Below are 17258 nucleotides of genomic sequence, written 5' to 3' on the forward strand. Positions count from 1 at the left end.
TTAGCCCGTCCATTTTGGGGCCTGGTGGATGATAGGGTTCAAGCCCTATCAATCCCATGTGAAAGAGGGGAAGGGTGTACTCTTGTGTAAAACAGGGTTAAAGGTAAAATCATCTCATATTTATTACTACTGAAAGAACTACATAAATAGAGGTACAAAATCTTACCTAGCTGGCAAGATAAACACAAATACTAACAACCTATTTAAACTCAAATACTAACAACTAAGTAAATCTTCTAATTTAGAGGAGTAAAAACAGCAACTACTAGATACATCAGCATGCAGGACTTGCGTGAATAGGTTGGGCACATACCATTGCCCCCCTCTAAAGCTTGTCCATGTACTCATGACGTGAAAAAAAAAAGATCACTCCATGGTTCCCATGTAGGAAATCGGATTGGGTACCGAGTTACTCAGTACGCTCTTATCGTATTGAGTAAATTACGTTGGGCCCACCATGAATGTACGTAGTTTATCCACGCCGTCCATCTGTTTTTTCAGCTCATTTTAGGGTTTGAGCCTAAAATTTAAGCATATTCAAAGATTAAGTGGACCATACCACATGAAACAGTAGGAATAATGATTTCCACCGTTTAAGCCTTTCTAGGGCCCACAGTGATGTTTATATGTCATCCAACCGTTTATACGATCATAAAGATATGGATGAAGGGAAAATAAAATAAAATACAAGCTTGATCCAAAACTTCTGTAGCCCCTAAGAATTTTCAACGGTAGACGTCTAATTCACACTGTTTCCTCTGGTGTGGTCCACTTGAACTTTGCATACCTTCATTTTTAGGCTCAAGTTCTAAACTTATCTGGTAAAATGGATGGACGGATTGGATAAAGTACGTAAGTCACAGTGAACCCCGCAGAGTTTACTCAGTATGCTTAGGGTACTGAGTTACTCAGTACGCAATCCGCTTCCCCCATGTGGCCTCTTCACTTGGGATGCCAGGAAACCTTCACTGTCAAATCAGCGCCAGATTCCACTGGTAACAAATCGGGCGATTCTGGTTCCTCAATCATGAAGATTTGCTTTTATTTACAATTATGGCCTGGTGTGAAGCGTTCATCTTAGTAATAGTAAAGACCTTGATCACGTCTGATCCTCATATTTTCGGGTGTATCTTTTTAATAGGAGCCATGACTGCTCTAGGCCAAGTTTTCAGGTGGGATTGCATGGGTGTAACATTCGACCGTATACTTATATACCCTCCCGTTTCTGTCTGTGTCGGCACATGATTAGGCGTTGGTCGTGAAGACATTCTCAAGCGTGCAAGCTTTTCCTCCTGGTGACCAACCCCATTGCCTCGTATAGAGTAGAGGGTCGAAACATCAACACTTCTTGGCTAACCTCATCACATAGCCTTTGAATGAACATGCCCATTAGAGCTCGATTTGACCACCCTTCAATGCAATTGGTAAGGTGCTCAAATTCAGCTTGATAGCTTTGGACGGTCCCTGTTCCTTGCTCCAGCTTCCCCCAAATACCATCAAGATTCTTGTAATCGGTCGGCCCAAAACGGATCAACATGGCCTCCGTCATTCCCCATCCATGTTGAATTAGGCAAGGAGAACCTTCTCAATTTCTATTCTCCGATGGTAGCGAAAAAATTGCTCAAATTTGTAGATGAACTATAATGGATTGTATCTACCAAAGCGTGAAAAATCAATCTGAGCGAAACGTGGTTGAATCCTTCTGTCTCTTTGTCCGTTTGGATTCACAGCACTGGATTCTTTGATCCCCGAGTGTTCTCTATTGGTGGTGGGTGGAAGCTGCAAGATGAGGCGCTCCAACATTTGTTTGATCAATTTAAACTAGGTGTTCATATGATCTAATGCTTTCTGCAAGTGCTCCACACATTGCTCCATTAGACTTGGATTTGGTTGTTGCCTCTATCTTTTTTGGCATGCCTCAGAAGGGTTGCTGTGATACCAAATGATAGGGCTCAAACCTTATTAACTCTTATTTAAACACAAATACTAACAACTAATATATTTAGAAAATTTAGATTTGTAACACAAAGGGCCCACGCTATCACATACGCGGTGCACGAAAATATAAAAGATTACGAGAGTGGCCCATTTGGAAGTAGGGACTTCTAATTTAGCGTGGGTAGTGCAACAACCACTTGAAAAGACAATGACGCCAATAAAATTAGGTTTGGGAAATGATTTACAAAAAAATGAGATTTTCGTTAGGGTTTTGGGATTTAGGGATTGAGATTTATGATTTTTTCTTTTGGGAATTAGGGATATAGGGATTAAGGGATTTATGGATTAGGTAGGGTTTGGGAGGGGAATCAAAGAGGGAAAAGAACCAAAAGGGGCCCACACGTGGCAGCCCGTACCGATGCACCTGCGTGTGGGTCCATGCATTGATGGGTAGGGGAAAAGAGAAAGGAGGTGGATTGGGTTGGGTTTTGATGGGTTTAGAAGAGTTGTAATGGAAGGAAAAATAAGGAAAAAGAGAAGAAGTGGATTGCCTTGTTGGAGAAGAGAAAGAGGAAGAAAACACCTTTGAGGAATCCACCACCAAGCAAGCCTCTACCCTTCCATAATTCAATTGGAAGGGAGAGTTTCTCACAAACCCTAAAAACAAAGAGGAAAAATACCCTTTCAACACAATGACCTTTTTTCTTTTAGTTTTTTCAAGCTCCCATTAGGGTTGGACGTCCACCCCTCCTTTGCTTTTATATTAAAACTTCAAAAAGTTTACAAATATGCCCCTCACTTAAGTGACATAGCCCACCATCCAAAATAAAAAAAAGTCAAACACTTACCATCAATCTTAACCGTCTAATAAATTCTAAAAATAACAAAAAAACATAAATGAAACAAGATCAGGATCCAAAGGGCCTAGATCTAAAGGATCTGGTGGCCTGATCGATAAGATCCAACGGTCGGATCGACACGAAAATAAAAATCCTATGGCTAAAACTGTCTCCTAAGCACCCACATGCATCATCCCTAAGTGGGGTCTTCCTGATGCACGTTCAATGCATGTGGGGTCTTCAAAATGGCCCAACGGGCCTCATCTGGAACTCGTCTTCCATCCACAAAGAGAGTTGTGCTGATGTGGGTGGTCGCCTCCGTCTCTGGTACACCTGAGTAGGTTCTCCGATGTCCCCATCAATTACGTGACCATAAACATATTCACAAGAAAAATTGAATACATATTTGGAATATGTACGTATTTTGAATTTTCTAAATATAATTTTTTTTTTTTTCAGAATTTTTCGGGCTAAAAGAATTTTCAACTGTTAATGGAGTCATAGCTAAGGTATTCTGTAACGGTAATGGTGACCGTAACAACCACCACCGTTACCTTTACGATACGGGTTGTAACGACCGTTATAGTCTCTCTCTCTCTCTCTCTCTCTCTCTCTCTCTCTCTCTCTTAAATTGAAATAAAAAACCCACAAAACCTGTATTGGCCTCTATCACGGACCGTAATGGGGCTGTTACGGCCTTTACAAGGGGCGTCACAGGCTTATGGGTCATTTTTTTTTTCCATAATGGCTGTTACGGCCTTTATGACTCCGTAATGTGTAACGGTTGTCATTATTACCTTTAAATGATGGCTTTTACGACCCCGTAACGGTTGTTACGACACCATGGTCATAGCGGTCGTTACGTCAATGTATTGGCCGTTACGGCCAATACTCGTATCGGTAACGGTGGTGATCGTAACTGCTACTGTTACCGATACAGAATACCTTGCTCCCCATAGATAAGGAAACTGTCCATCGTTCTAAGGATCGCAGGGTTTTTCGTTATCCAATCATGTGAATAGTCAACCACTTCATAGAAGGTCAGTCAGTTTGCATGAGCTAACAAATTCTCTGAACTCCCTTGATCCAGTGAGCCTGTAATGCAGGGGCATTTTCACACTAGGCTTGAGTGGGGTCGCTTGTGGGATGCAGGGGCACACTCGGGGTGGGTGTGGCCCACGGAGGAGGTCTCGTGTTCGAGACTCCTCACCAGGGGTGATTAATGCGCATTTCACACCAGGCTCGAGTGGGGTAGCTCGTGGGATGCGGGGACACACTTGAGGTGGGCGGCCCATGTGATTTGGGGCCCACGAAAGGGGTTCAGCCGAGGTCCTAACCCATGCGATGTGGGGCCGGGCTATGAGATAAAGGGATTAATTCGCCATACTCTAACAGTTCGAGCTTTTAGAGCAAGTGGTTAATTGTTCTGCATCAGCCTGCTTGAGCGTTCGAACTTTTTTGAGCTGAATCTGATCACATTGAAGTTGCCCCCAATACACCATGGGCCCTCCAAACCTGCTGTTGATTGACTTTTCCTCACTTCAGAAGTCGGCCTTCAAGCTTCTCTACTAGGCCCTTGTACATCCGATACCACCCATACTGTCGCGTCCATAGTCTGTGATGGGAGGCATTTAGAGAATTATTGGTGGGTTTTGAATTTTTAGAGTAAGTGGGGTTTGGGTTTTGAAGGTATTTGGTGATCATTGGTGAGTTTTGACTTTTGGACGAAATGGGTTTTCTGTTCAAAAGGTTTTTGCAGATTATTGGTGGATTTTGATATTTAGGGGAAATAAATTTGGATTTTGGAGATTATTGGTGGCTTGGAGGAAACAAGATTTGGGTTTTGGAGATATTTGGAACTATTCATCGATTTTGAATTTAGATATTTGCAATGATTTGTATTGGGGTTTCAAATTATATTTGGACATTAGCATGGTTTGGTTTGAACCTTTTTGATATATCTGCAGCTCGACTCTTAGGACTTTTGATGCATGACCAATGCATGAAATCAAACAATGTGTGAGATTAATCAATAAAATTAAATTAATTAATAAAAATCACAAATCCTGCGAACATCATCACAAATATCAAGATTCTAAGAGGAAAGTATGCATAGTTTAAGCCTAAGTTGTTAAGTATCATCTTATGATCATTAAACATGGAAAACTAGGATTTAATGGATGTAGAGACATCTAAATAAGCATATGGTTAGGTCTATTATAAATGGGAAGGTCTAATACTACCTAAGGTTTACTAGATTTGGGTGTGGGTGAAGCTAGGGTTAGGGAAGTTTGGGGAAAATGTGAAATTAGGGATAAATTGAGGAAGGGATTAAAGGATTTAGGTATTATGAGATGGGAATTAGGGTTTTGGATGTAGAGAAATTAGGGATTTTAGGTTAATTGAAGGATTTGGGGATCCAAGGTTTAGGAATTTGGGAAACTTGGGAGATTTGGGGTTTTAGGGTCAGGGTTAGGGTTTTGAACAACGGATGAAAGGGTTTTGAAGGGGAAATCAAAAGATGCAAGGGGAATAAAGATATGGACGTATGGACCAGCCCATGGGCTCTCACGTATGGTTGTACGGTCACATGTGTGGGGTTCGGTCGGCTTGGCTTTGGTCCGTAATCATGGCGTTTTGATGGAAATGATAATGAAGAAGAAAGGAAGGTGGTTGGAAGGGTTCTGGATGGCTTGGGGTGAAGAAAAGGAGATTTCAACAAGATACCTCGAACGAAGAAGGAAGATTCAAATGTGGATAACTGGAAGCCTTGCACTCTCGTGATTGAAGATAGGCATCACATTGATCTTCTCTCCAAATCTCATAGAACTAGTCTTCACATCTCATGAAGAAGAGAAAACAAAGAGACGTTTATTTATTTATTTTTTTGTTGAGAAAATCACCATTAGAGAGAGCTTCACCACCCCCCATGGGGTCTTCAACATAGATACTCGCCTAGCCACAGAGAGACTGGGGCCCGCCTCATCCTTTGATATGTGCGCAAAGGTGTACGTGATGTGATGTCCTCATCAATTTCCTTGACAACTGTCGAATTTTGCAGAACAACAGTTTTAGATGTTAAATTGAGCTAATGTTCGGTGAAGTTATTTTCACCACATTAGAACGTTTCATTATTTAGGGTTAAATTTTTGTGTTGTGATTAAGGTTTTGGACAAGTTTTAAGTGTAGGCTTGTCGTTGCCTAATTATTTGAAAATAATTTGCATGCAAGTCCTTGTTTTGAGAATTATATTATTTGGATTTTGAAGTTTGGAAATAGAACATGTTTCTCTAGTGTAAATAGTAGCAGGCGGGTTTTGCTTTTCAAGAGTGGTTTTTGGGTTTTGGATGGTATCGGTGGAATTTGATTTTGGAGGAAATGCAATATGGATTTTTGGATGTACTGATTTGTTGTGCTCTTTTTATTTTATTTTTATTTTTTTAAACACTTGTTCATATATATATATATATATATATATATATATATATATATATATATATATATATATATATATCCTTTTTAGTTTGTTTAGTAACGTTAGGATTTGTAATGTTTCGAGTTCCTTAGATAATGAATCAGATTTGACTTTCGGAGTAGAAGTGGTTAGATTTTTATTTGATGATATTAATTTTCTATGGAAATTGATGTGGGGACTAGGTTTGGAGGGATGAGTTAGATCTTTGTTTCACTGTGGCTTTTTGATATTTGGAGAGAAAGTTATGTGGGAGTTTTAGTCATCTAGATCAATCACATGTTTCTTCATAGGACCTTTGGCTATGCACCAAACAATTTTAATATCATCAAGGCTTGAGTGTGTGATGAATTTACTTGTTGGCCTGATACCTACACCTTACTGGTGATTCAGTTCTTGGACTGTTTTGAAAGTGTCCTCTTGCCTGATAATCATAGGAGAAATTCATTGAAGAAATTCACCCTGACTTTTGATTCCAAGTCTAACCTTGGAGGTTCCTTGTACAATGAATGGTGGGAAGGTGATGCTTGCGCCACCTTACATGAAATCTTCTTTTATGATTCCATCCTATCATAGCCAACTACCAAAAATGTCATGAAACATTATTTGCATAAACTAAAGTAATGCATAAATACATGAAAATAAATGGATAATTACTGACAAGTATGGCAGGCTTGAGACCATTTGCTACTTGTAACTTGCTGTCCTTGAGGAACTCCTGAACTTGGAGAGTGTTCTCATAACTAGCAAAAGACCAAATGATGTTAACAAGGTTATAATATCTTTATAACCGACCCCAATTAATTGGATAATGCTTAGATGACTATGATGATAATATCTTTGCAATTATTGCTCCCGTCTATGTGAATCCAGACAAATAGTTTTTTTGTTGTCTTGAAACTTGACAAATTTGTCTTTCTTTTAGTGATGTTTGGTGTTGTTGTCACTTGGTATTGGTTCCCGCATGGAGGAATTAACATCATAAGCAAACAATGGTAGTTAGTGTGTGTGTTGTGTGTGTAAATATCCTTTTATTGATTATGGGACCCTTCAATGAAGTCGTAGAGTCTCTCTCTCTCTCTCTCTCTCTCTCTCTCTCTCTCTCTGTTTAAGGGTAATACATCTGTTTACATTGAATGGTTGCAAAGACAAAAATCAAAGTAGTAAAAGGATACAACCCAAAATTACAACCCTAACAGGATGAAACTACATAAACATTTACATTCTTAACCCAGATACCCATTCTAATACATTTCTTTTGGATTTTCAAACTACTACTTCCCATAATGCTTGTTCGCGTAGGAAGCATCGCCTATTACGTTCCACCCCATATATTCTAAAAAACCGCTAACAAGACTAGGTGCCAAATCACCGACTTTTCCTTAGAAACCTGTTGTGCAAGCCCGAAGCGAATCTACTATTGATTGTGGCATAACCTAGTCAACACCAAAAGATGTTACAAACGCGAGCCAAACTTGCTGCGCAAAAGGGCAATGAATGAAAAGGTGATCTATCGATTCTGCATTGTTCATACACATTTGGCAAATGTTGGGGAGGATCATAGACCTTTTCTAGAGATTATCTATGATTAAGATTTTCTTTTACCTAACTAACCAAACAAAAAAGCCACCTTGGAAGGTGCATTGTAGAACCAGGAAGCATGGAAATGTTCTTGTCTTCTTTACCTCCCCCCTCGCTTGGACACCATATTTGGAAACTATAATTTCTCTCCACAACTTGCCCACTTCGGATTCAAATCTCCATTGCCACTTTCCTAGCAATGCCGCGTTCATAGACTCCAACACTCTAATGTTTGCCCCACATCGGAAAATAAATTGCACACCTCTTCTCACTTTAGTAAGTGGAATTTATGCTTTTATTTGGCCTCTCTTTATAAGAAGTCAAGCCTTAACTTTTCCGGCCTGTCCAAAACTGACTCTAGACAAATAAAGACATGAAGTAGAGGGGAAGGTTTAGGGCTGTACACGAGCAGAGTTAGCTCGGTAACTCGCTCGACTCGACTTGAAAAAGCTCGATTCGACTCGGTTCGAAACTGAGTTCGAGCCGAGTCGAGTTGATTTTTTTAGCTCGAAAAAATTTCAAACCGAGTTCGAGCTTGCCCGAGCCCGACTTGACTCGGATCGAACCCAACTCGAATCGAACTCGGATCGATTCAGTTCGGTGACTCGGTTATTTTGATATTGCTGTTGCTCACCAAGTGTTTGATGAAATGACTCAATGAAGTGTGGCTGGTGGCAAGGAAGGTACGTATATGAAACAAATACCCTTTTTTTTTCTTGATTTTTATGTTGTTTACAAGGTGTTTGATGAAATACCTGTAAATCCATTGTTGTTGTTTTACATACAACAAGTTTTTGAAAGTCCAATTCATGTGTTTGTGAAAATGCTGCACAGATGAACTCGGCTCGAACTCATCTCGAATTGGCCTGAGCTGCTCACCGAACTGAGCTGAGTTGGCCAGTCAGGCTCGAGGACCGAGTCGAGCTGAGGTCAGCAAGTGGCCGAGCCGAGTCGAGTTGTGTTGAGCTTGACTCGGATCGACTTGTGTACACCTCTCGGAAGGTTAGAGTTGTGTTAGTAAGGGTGATTCGACCTCCAATTGATAGATGGTGGCTCTTCCACCTCGATAACTTCCCCTCGAACCTTTCAACTACCCTACTCCACTAATATTTTGCCTTTTTTCCTAAGCATTGCGAAAGGCCCCAATAAATGGATGGAAAAGACGCAATTCCACACCCAAATACATCTGCAGAAGTAGATGCTTCCTCCTTGGATAGCCTAATGCTTAGCTTCTCACTTTTTCTAACATTAATCGTTAGTCCTGACAAGGACTAAACCTTTAGTCCCCCACTCGTTAGATGAGCTGGTGGAGATATTGTAGCGTGTGTGAGTGATCCAGGGTTCTACCCTTACTAATATTACCTTAAAAAAAAAAAAAAAAAAAAAAAAAGTCTTGACACCTCTTCGTAACATTTCAAAGATTTCCTTAATTATCCACCATCAATATTTTTGCATCACAAAATAGAATTGTATCATTTGCAAATTACAAATGACCCCCCCCCCCCCTTTGATAACAATAGGTTGTGCCCACTCTTTTTTAGGTGAGACTAATCCTTGCGGATGCACACAATCACCTGCAAACCACGTGCATCGGGTAATCCTGGGGAGGGGAATCGAACTCGCGTCCGTGGGGAGCAAACCTATGGTGCTAGCCATTCGCCCAAACACTGTGTGGGTTTCCAGTCCCCTTCTTGTGATTCTTTGAAACGAGAGATAAGACCTGCCTCTTGACCTTTTGCTAACATTCTATTTAAAGCTTCCTCTACCACTATGCATTTCAGGCCATTATTAAGGATAGCTGCATGGAAAATGTGCCTTAGCCCAAAAATTGGGCTGGTGCACTCATCAGGTGGTTGCTGCATGTACATTGAATGTGGACTGTCGGTCATACTTTTGTAACCATTCATTTTTCTGGAATGCATTGGCTCTCCCTGACTTGCATGAGTTTTGGGCCTAGGGTGCATTACTCGATAATAGAAAAAAGCTTTTATCGTGCACTTGTGGGTGGCATGGGCATCTATGGAGCACTTGTTCTTGATGTTTTAGATAGGTTCATTCCTCATCATCATCTAAGCCTTCACCGAACTAATTGGTGTCGGCCAAGTAGCATTCCTCAAAAATATTATTATTATTAGAAGTAGGCAGTACGGCTTTTTCACCATCCCTGGCAGAGATAAATTAGTCATTATTGTGTTGCATTAATTCTTCAATTGCATACACAACTGTTGTTATAGGCTAGAGATGAACTCTTCTCTTATCCTCTTTAAAAAAAGGACTATTTTTCTCTCTTTTTCATTTTCTTTTTGCTCTTTCTTTCCTTCAACAGACCCGCTTAACTATATGTGAGGGGCACGATGGCACCGAGACATCAAACGGAGATGTATTGATCTTTCCAGACATGATTAGATACAGGTTAGACCACATGTTACATTCAAGTACCTTTTGGTTGCTTGTGCATCAAACATATGAAGTTTCAACATTGTTTTCCTTTGAGGAATGGTAGTCGCATACGGCTGTGTGCCCATTTGCTGGAGTAAAACACAAGCTCCTTACAGGTGCCAAAGGAACGCCGACGTTTGAGATCCAGGTTGCTCATCAGGCAGGCTCCACGATGAAAGTGCCATGGCCTGAAAATAAGTCCTGTCTACTTGTCAGGTCTGCCACGTGTTTGTGAAAAAAAAAAAGACAGTTAAAAACAATGATCAGTGATCCCATTCCACATACATGTGCAGCTCACGTGATTGGTTGACCCTCCTATTTATTGAGCTAGGCTACATTCACCATGGGGCCTGCCTGATGAAAAACTCAAATATTGCCATTGTCTACCACTACCAGTCTACCACACATGTTTGGTGCTTGCTGATGCCTGCCTGCAAGTAGCGTTTCTCCTTTTATTTTTCTAGATTCGTTCCACTGATTTTAAACCTGTGCAAGGTTACAGGGGATTGACGCATTTTGATGTCGACACATTTGTGGAAGAAGTACTCGTGAAAGACACTGAATGGCTACCTGGAACATCTGAAACTCTAAAGGGTTCATACGTTTTCGTATGTTCTCATGGGAGCAGAGATCGGAGATGTGGTGTTTGTGGTCCTGCTCTCATTACAAAATTCAAAGAAGAGATAGATGCACGTGGCCTGCAAGGTCAAGTGTCTATCAGCCCCTGCTCACATATTGGGGGCCATAAATATGCAGGGAATGTCATTATATTTGGTCCAAATCTCGATGGAGAACTGACAGGTCATTGGTAAGTGAAATCCATTCACTTGATTTATAGCTTATCTTCTATGCCAGTTACCTATTTATGGTTTCATCTTTTATTTCTAGTTTCCAAAATGTTCAGGGAAATTCATTTGCATAGAATAGTTGAAGAAGTATAGTTTACTGAGATGCATGATTCTGAACAAGTAGGGCCTTCAGCGATCCAGACCGTGATCTGATTGGCCCCACCATGGATGGGGGATGGGCCAAGATATCTCAAGTTTGAAATATCAAAAAATCTTATAAATCTTTGGCCTATTGTCCAATATGTGAGATTTTTAGGGCATCTTCCTGTCCACCATAATGTCCATTGATCAATTGTGTCTTCAAACTGGATTCGTGTAGTATGGTCCACACCGTATAGACGTCCACCTCTGTTAATTCCTCAAAAAAGTATTCTCTTGTTAGTTTTCATGGTATGGTCCATCAGATCAAATGACTGTAATCTGGATCACTGGAATGTCGGCCTTACATGTGCAGTATTGCAAAAATCTCAACAAATGATCCTTATACTTCAAGAAAGTCTCTCCCTCTCTCTCTCCCTCTCTAAAATATTTTAGAGTAAAATGGATTGTTAGTCATCTGGTTATGTTTTTCACAGGTATGGGTATGTCACTCCAAATGATGTCCCGGTTTTGCTTGAGCAGCATATTGGTAGAGGAGAAATTGTAGATGCACTGTGGAGGTAGCTTTTCATTCCTGAATTAGCTCATCTTGATTTCAATATTTCTGATTGTTTTCTTTCTGCTTTTCTGTATCAAAGGTAAAACTTTCTTATTCCAAGGAAAATTCAATCATTTTATGTATAATTTAGAACTTTTGAAATAGTAACTGCAATACAATTTCTTACAGAGAGTTTTATGCATTAGGATGCATTCCTTGACATGAGTATTACCTAGTGGCGAGTCTGGGATGTTGGAATTTGTTTGGCTTGCTTGATTTTCATTTGTCATTTCTCTAAGAGAAGGTTTGAAATTGGTGTATCAGATTCAGGTATCATATCATTCACCACTGATATGGCTCTGTATTGACCTGTATTGGGCTGTTTATGAACACAAAAAACAAAGGTAGGATAACACAAATCGGGGAAGCTTAATTTATGAATAACAACACCAAATACAAATACAAAGTCAAATATGAGGGAACTTCAAAAAAAAAAAAAAAGGATAAATAAGAGGGAACTGTTGGGAATTCACTTGCCCAAAGAGAGGGTATATCCAATGAGAGGAGTCATGACCTTTCCAAATAAACTACAAGAAACTCTCATTGAAGTGGAATAGAAATTCTCGAATGCCTTTGCTAGGTGTACATAAGGGCATATATTGAAGAGGGTCACCTTATGGGAAAATGCAGTCATTGTTGTCCCATTGGACCCAGTGCCCAGGTGGTTTGGCCAATAGTGGGTCAAGAAATATTGAATGGTGATGTGGGCGGGGGTTTCCGAGGAATACAGCATCATTGGAAACTATCATCGACGACATCATTGGAAACTAAGGTTCATTCTTTGCATGTACGGGGATTTCACCAAATCATATTTGAATCTTCCATCCTTTCCCAACATTGAAAATCTTCTTTTACTTTATGGTGCTACTGTTTTCCTAGCCTTGCCATAGTGCTTCATCACCCACAACCATGCTTCTTGTCTCACCATCTCTTTGGTGGGCCAAGTTGAATCCACTATCTTTGGGCAATATTGCTGCATTAGTCTCCTCGCTGTGTAAAGAACTCACTCTCCTGTCCGGTTTTGCAAACCTTTCCCGTAAGGCTTTATTAAAGTTTCACAGTTCTTCATAAACCATGTGTTTTCAGATCCCAATTTGCTTTTCCAATAGACAAGTTATTGAGCTAGTCTCCATGACCTGTAGATGTTGATAGCACATCAGGGATTTCGATAATCTTTGGCTAATTGAATGGAGAACTAATTTCCAAATCATCTAGATTTTGTGGGTGACTAGGGATTGATCTAGTTCTTCATGGCATGTATAAAGATAGGTAATGTTAAAGATGGGATTGATCCCCATCTCTTTCGGTTTTCTTAGCTGATATTTATTTGGCCCAATTTTCTTTGTGATACGGCAAGGCCTTTGTTTTGTGCTCTAGCTTATGATATCTACCCATTGGGAACTCTTCCTTAAGCAAACCATTACCAAGTCATAGTCTTCATACTCCGGATATTGATGATGGGTGTTATTGATCCTTTTACATTGATCATAAATTTTTTGAAGGTTTGCTTAAACTTGTTGATGAATCGGACAAATATGGCTAGCAAGCTCTTTCGCTTCCTTGCTACTTTTTTTGGGATTAAGTAAGGGACTAAGGGTATATGGTCCTAGATTCTATGGAGTTTCAACACGAGGTCATGGGTTCGAGCACCCCTTGTGGTGTGAGTGCGCGAGAGTGTGTGTGGGAGGGGTGAAGTGTGTGTGTTAAAAAAAAGGTATATGGTCCTGCATGTGGTTTGTGCCTCTACCATGTGCTACTTCAAATGGCGTCTTGCGTGTAGACCAGTTCTTAGAAGTGCAAAGGCAAATTTGACTTGGTTAAGACAAAGTCGCAACTATGTAGACTGCAACCTACAAGGCTTTGGAGTAGATTGCCTTGGGATAGATTCACAACTTCAATTTAGCCATCAGTTCGGGGGTGATAGGTATTGTAAGAGTGGAGTTGGGTTCCCATGTGTCTCTATAGGATGCACATGCACGGGTCACCAATTCTGTCTTGGTTGAATTTTAAGGTTTTTGGCACTCCATGGAGTCGAATAATCTCTTTGAAGAACAGGTGGGCATTAGGGCAAGTGTTAGTGGTATTTTTGCAAGGGTTATGAAATGAGTTATTTTTGAGAACTGTTTTTTTTTTTTTTTTTTGAAGCGATAATCATTTTATTAGAAAAAGGCCAAAGCCAAAGAATACAAAAGAAAAAGAAAAATAAAATTATGACCAAAAGATCCTCTACAGTTCTGACCACTTAACAGGAAACGGATTAGAATCTAAAATATTAGTTGCTTGTGTCCACTTCAAAACATTCAATTTCGCTCTATTGAATACTTCCTCAAGACGACCTCTTCGATTTCTGAAACAGCAATTGTCCCTTACTATCCAGATGCTCCATAAACCTGATAGGAGACACAAATGCCAAACTTGCTTCCCTACTTACCTTTGTCCCCTCCATGCCAAGCTAATAAAAACTGATTTATCGAACCTGGAACAATCCATGCAATTTCAAACAATTGAAGAAACCATCCCAAATCTTTGTAGCAAAAGGACAATGAATAAAGAGATGATTGACCAATTCGCCCATCTTGAATCAATAATAAACGAACATTTGGAATAATCATGTGATGCTAACCAAGTTGTCAATTGTAAGTACCTTATTCGTCCCCACTAACTAAGCAAAAGCTGCCGCCTTTGAAGGAGCACCATAGCGCCAAACATCGGGCATATACACTCAAACTGTCTCTGTCTGCCATCAATCATCATAAAAAATGATTTTACCAAATTTTTTTTTTCAGATTTATCTTTTAGCCACATCATTGAATCTGCCTCTGAGATGGATGGATGACAATTTGAAAGCATATCTAACAACCTAACCAATTCATCCATATCTTCATCTTTCAAATGTCTTCTACGAGGAGCCCAGGTAATTTCCTCACCATTAAAAGAGAAACAATGATCAACCGAAATATTTCCTCCTGAAACACTTGAAAGAAAGATATAGGATAACCATTAAGCTTGGGGGCTTTATCCCTTCACAAATTTGAAATAACTTGATCTCCTCATTGATTGAAACTAATCAATTTACATCTTCCTCACTTATAAAATTAGAACCCATTACTGATGGTTTAGATAAATTGGGTGTCTTAAAAGTCCTATAAATGTATCTGTCAGGACTCAGGAGAGTTGAGATCTATGTCCTATTGTGATTTTATTCTAGGCAGTCACGTGTGCATGTTGCGTGCGTGCATGGGTGTGTGTGCATATATGTGTTTGTGTTCGAGTGCATGTATGTGCGTTCATGCATACACATGAGCGTATGTGTGGGCATTTTAGCTTCAGGTTAGCTGGATAAGGTGTATTATCTCTGGTTCTGCCTTTTTCCTTTCTTGTAATTGCTTTGTGGCTTTTCAATAAAAAATCCATTCATTAAAGAGGGCAAATTATCCAGAGAAGGTCAATGCTATTCTTCTTTGGATAAAGCGATAAAAGCTTCGAGTTAAATCACTTCATTGCATTCTATCATTTTCTATTCTTATGGTTCTTTTATAGAAGAATTTAGTTCTTTTACAAATTATAATGTGAAATCTCTTTCCTATCAGTTTGTTCCCTAGGTCTCCTAGCCCTCCTTTGGTAAATCAGTTTATGATATTTGCATGTTCCCTTCTTTTCTCGCCTTTGGCGGACTTTTCAATAAATTTAATATTATATATCTCTCAATTTTATTTTTTTTTGCATGTTAGAGATGCTAGTGTGTGTGTGCGTGTGTGTGTGTGTGTGTGTCACACTTATTTCCAAATTGGGTGGTGTTGTTGCTTAGAACCTATTTCTGCACTTCTTCTATGATTCTATATATGGCCTACCATGGCATTTTGTTCAGGCCTATGTTTCATTATGGGTTCGGACACAAAACTTGACCCAACCTGCCAACACGACTCGGACCGACTCAAACAGTGAGGTTTGGGTCGACCCATTTCCCCTATAGGTTGGGTTTGGGTTTGTGTTTTGTCAACTTGAAATCAAATGGGTTGGGTTTGGGTTGTGCTTTGTCAACTCGAAATCAAATGGGTTGGGTTTGGGTTTGGGTTTGTTCGGCCGGACCTGGCAGTCGTGAATATATTCCCCCCTGCTTCCTCGCTATATGCGTATTTATATTATAATATAATGTAAGTTTAAAAACTATAAACTTAAGTTATGATGGTTGTAATTTGGTTGTAGTAAGAGTTTTATTTTATATTTATTAGGAGATCTAAATATGTGGTTGATTGTTTATATTTTTTATACAAAATGAAAATATTTTTATTTTTAATTTATTTATTTTTATATTTTTTAATTAAATTGGTCACGTGGGTTGGGTTTGGGTTGGCCTTTCAACCCCTTTAATAAATTGGTTGGGTTTGGTTTGAACCTTATCTCATTATGATTGGAACCTAACCCGACCCAAACCCAACCTTACATGATCGATTGCCACACCTAATAGTGGGAATTGAAAATTTGAAATAGTACACTCAAAATGGAAATGGGTGTAAGGAAATCAATTAGGGATGTGTAAAAAGTGACTCCCATAAATCATAATGTTCATTATCTTCTAGCCGTGGGATACATTTTACAAACAAATAATGTCATTGAGTCATCTACTACTGCTATAATTTTCGGTTGTTGTATATCAATAATTGCAATAAACATTTTATTATTTTAAATAATGTTTATGGACATTCAGCAAATTTGACTTTCAAAAGCAACCATTGATCTCATCTTTATATTTGTGTCCACTGCTGACACACATGTCAATGTTCAAGTTTAATAGGTTCATGTGTTAATGTATGGCTGATTCGCTTATGTCCGTGCAACTTTCTTTGTACGTGGACTCTTTATCTATTGCATTGATGGATCTTTGTTTTCTTTAGTTTGATGGGCTTTTTCTCAATGATTTTTTGTTATTTGTTAAAGGAAAAAACATAGGTTCATGTATTACTTGTGTAAGAATCAAGATTAGTTAAGAAAATAAAGTTTTGAAGAAATGCAAAATAAAAAAAATATGAGTGCAATATAACTATTTTATCATTTGAAATAATCTAGGACTTGTTGTCAAATCAGTCTTTCAAAAGTCACCTTGTTGTACACCATGTATTCATGTCCAACACCACTACACGTGTCCGTGTTCAAGCTACAATGTTACATCGGCTAATTTATTAGCTATGCAAAATTAGAAGCGTATAAAATTCTCAAAGAATGGAGAAAAATATTACTTTTCAATTAGTCATAGTAATATGTCGGAGCAAACTATATTGAAGTTATTACATTCTTTGAGATAAATGGGTACAAAATTGTCCAGACGGATCATGCATTGGTGAGAATTCTTTCATGGCATGACCTGCAGTTAGTTTTCAACCCATCTAAGAAAACTATTGCAGTTAATCATAGAATTCATGTTTAATCATGAACCATGTCAATTT

General features: G+C 39.2%; 1 protein-coding gene across 4 annotated transcripts in view; it reads left to right on the forward strand.

Annotated features, from left to right (window-relative positions):
* The window catches only part of LOC131255846 (altered inheritance of mitochondria protein 32-like), a 66756-nt gene that overhangs the window by 808 nt on the left and 48690 nt on the right, over positions 1–17258 (forward strand). For 2 of the 4 annotated variants that reach the window (XM_058256736.1, XM_058256733.1), the window contains exons 2-4: positions 10157–10242; positions 10772–11077; positions 11693–11776. The exons of 1 other annotated variant lie outside the window; for it this stretch is intronic. In XM_058256736.1, coding sequence (XP_058112719.1) covers positions 10157–10242; positions 10772–11077; positions 11693–11776 — 476 coding nt within the window. The remainder of the gene's footprint in view (positions 1–10156; positions 10243–10771; positions 11078–11692; positions 11777–17258) is intronic. One more of the 4 variants, XM_058256735.1, reaches the window with a different exon arrangement.

The sequence above is a fragment of the Magnolia sinica genome, chromosome 9 (genome assembly GCF_029962835.1).
Source record: "Magnolia sinica isolate HGM2019 chromosome 9, MsV1, whole genome shotgun sequence".
Lineage (NCBI taxonomy): Eukaryota > Viridiplantae > Streptophyta > Magnoliopsida > Magnoliales > Magnoliaceae > Magnolia > Magnolia sinica.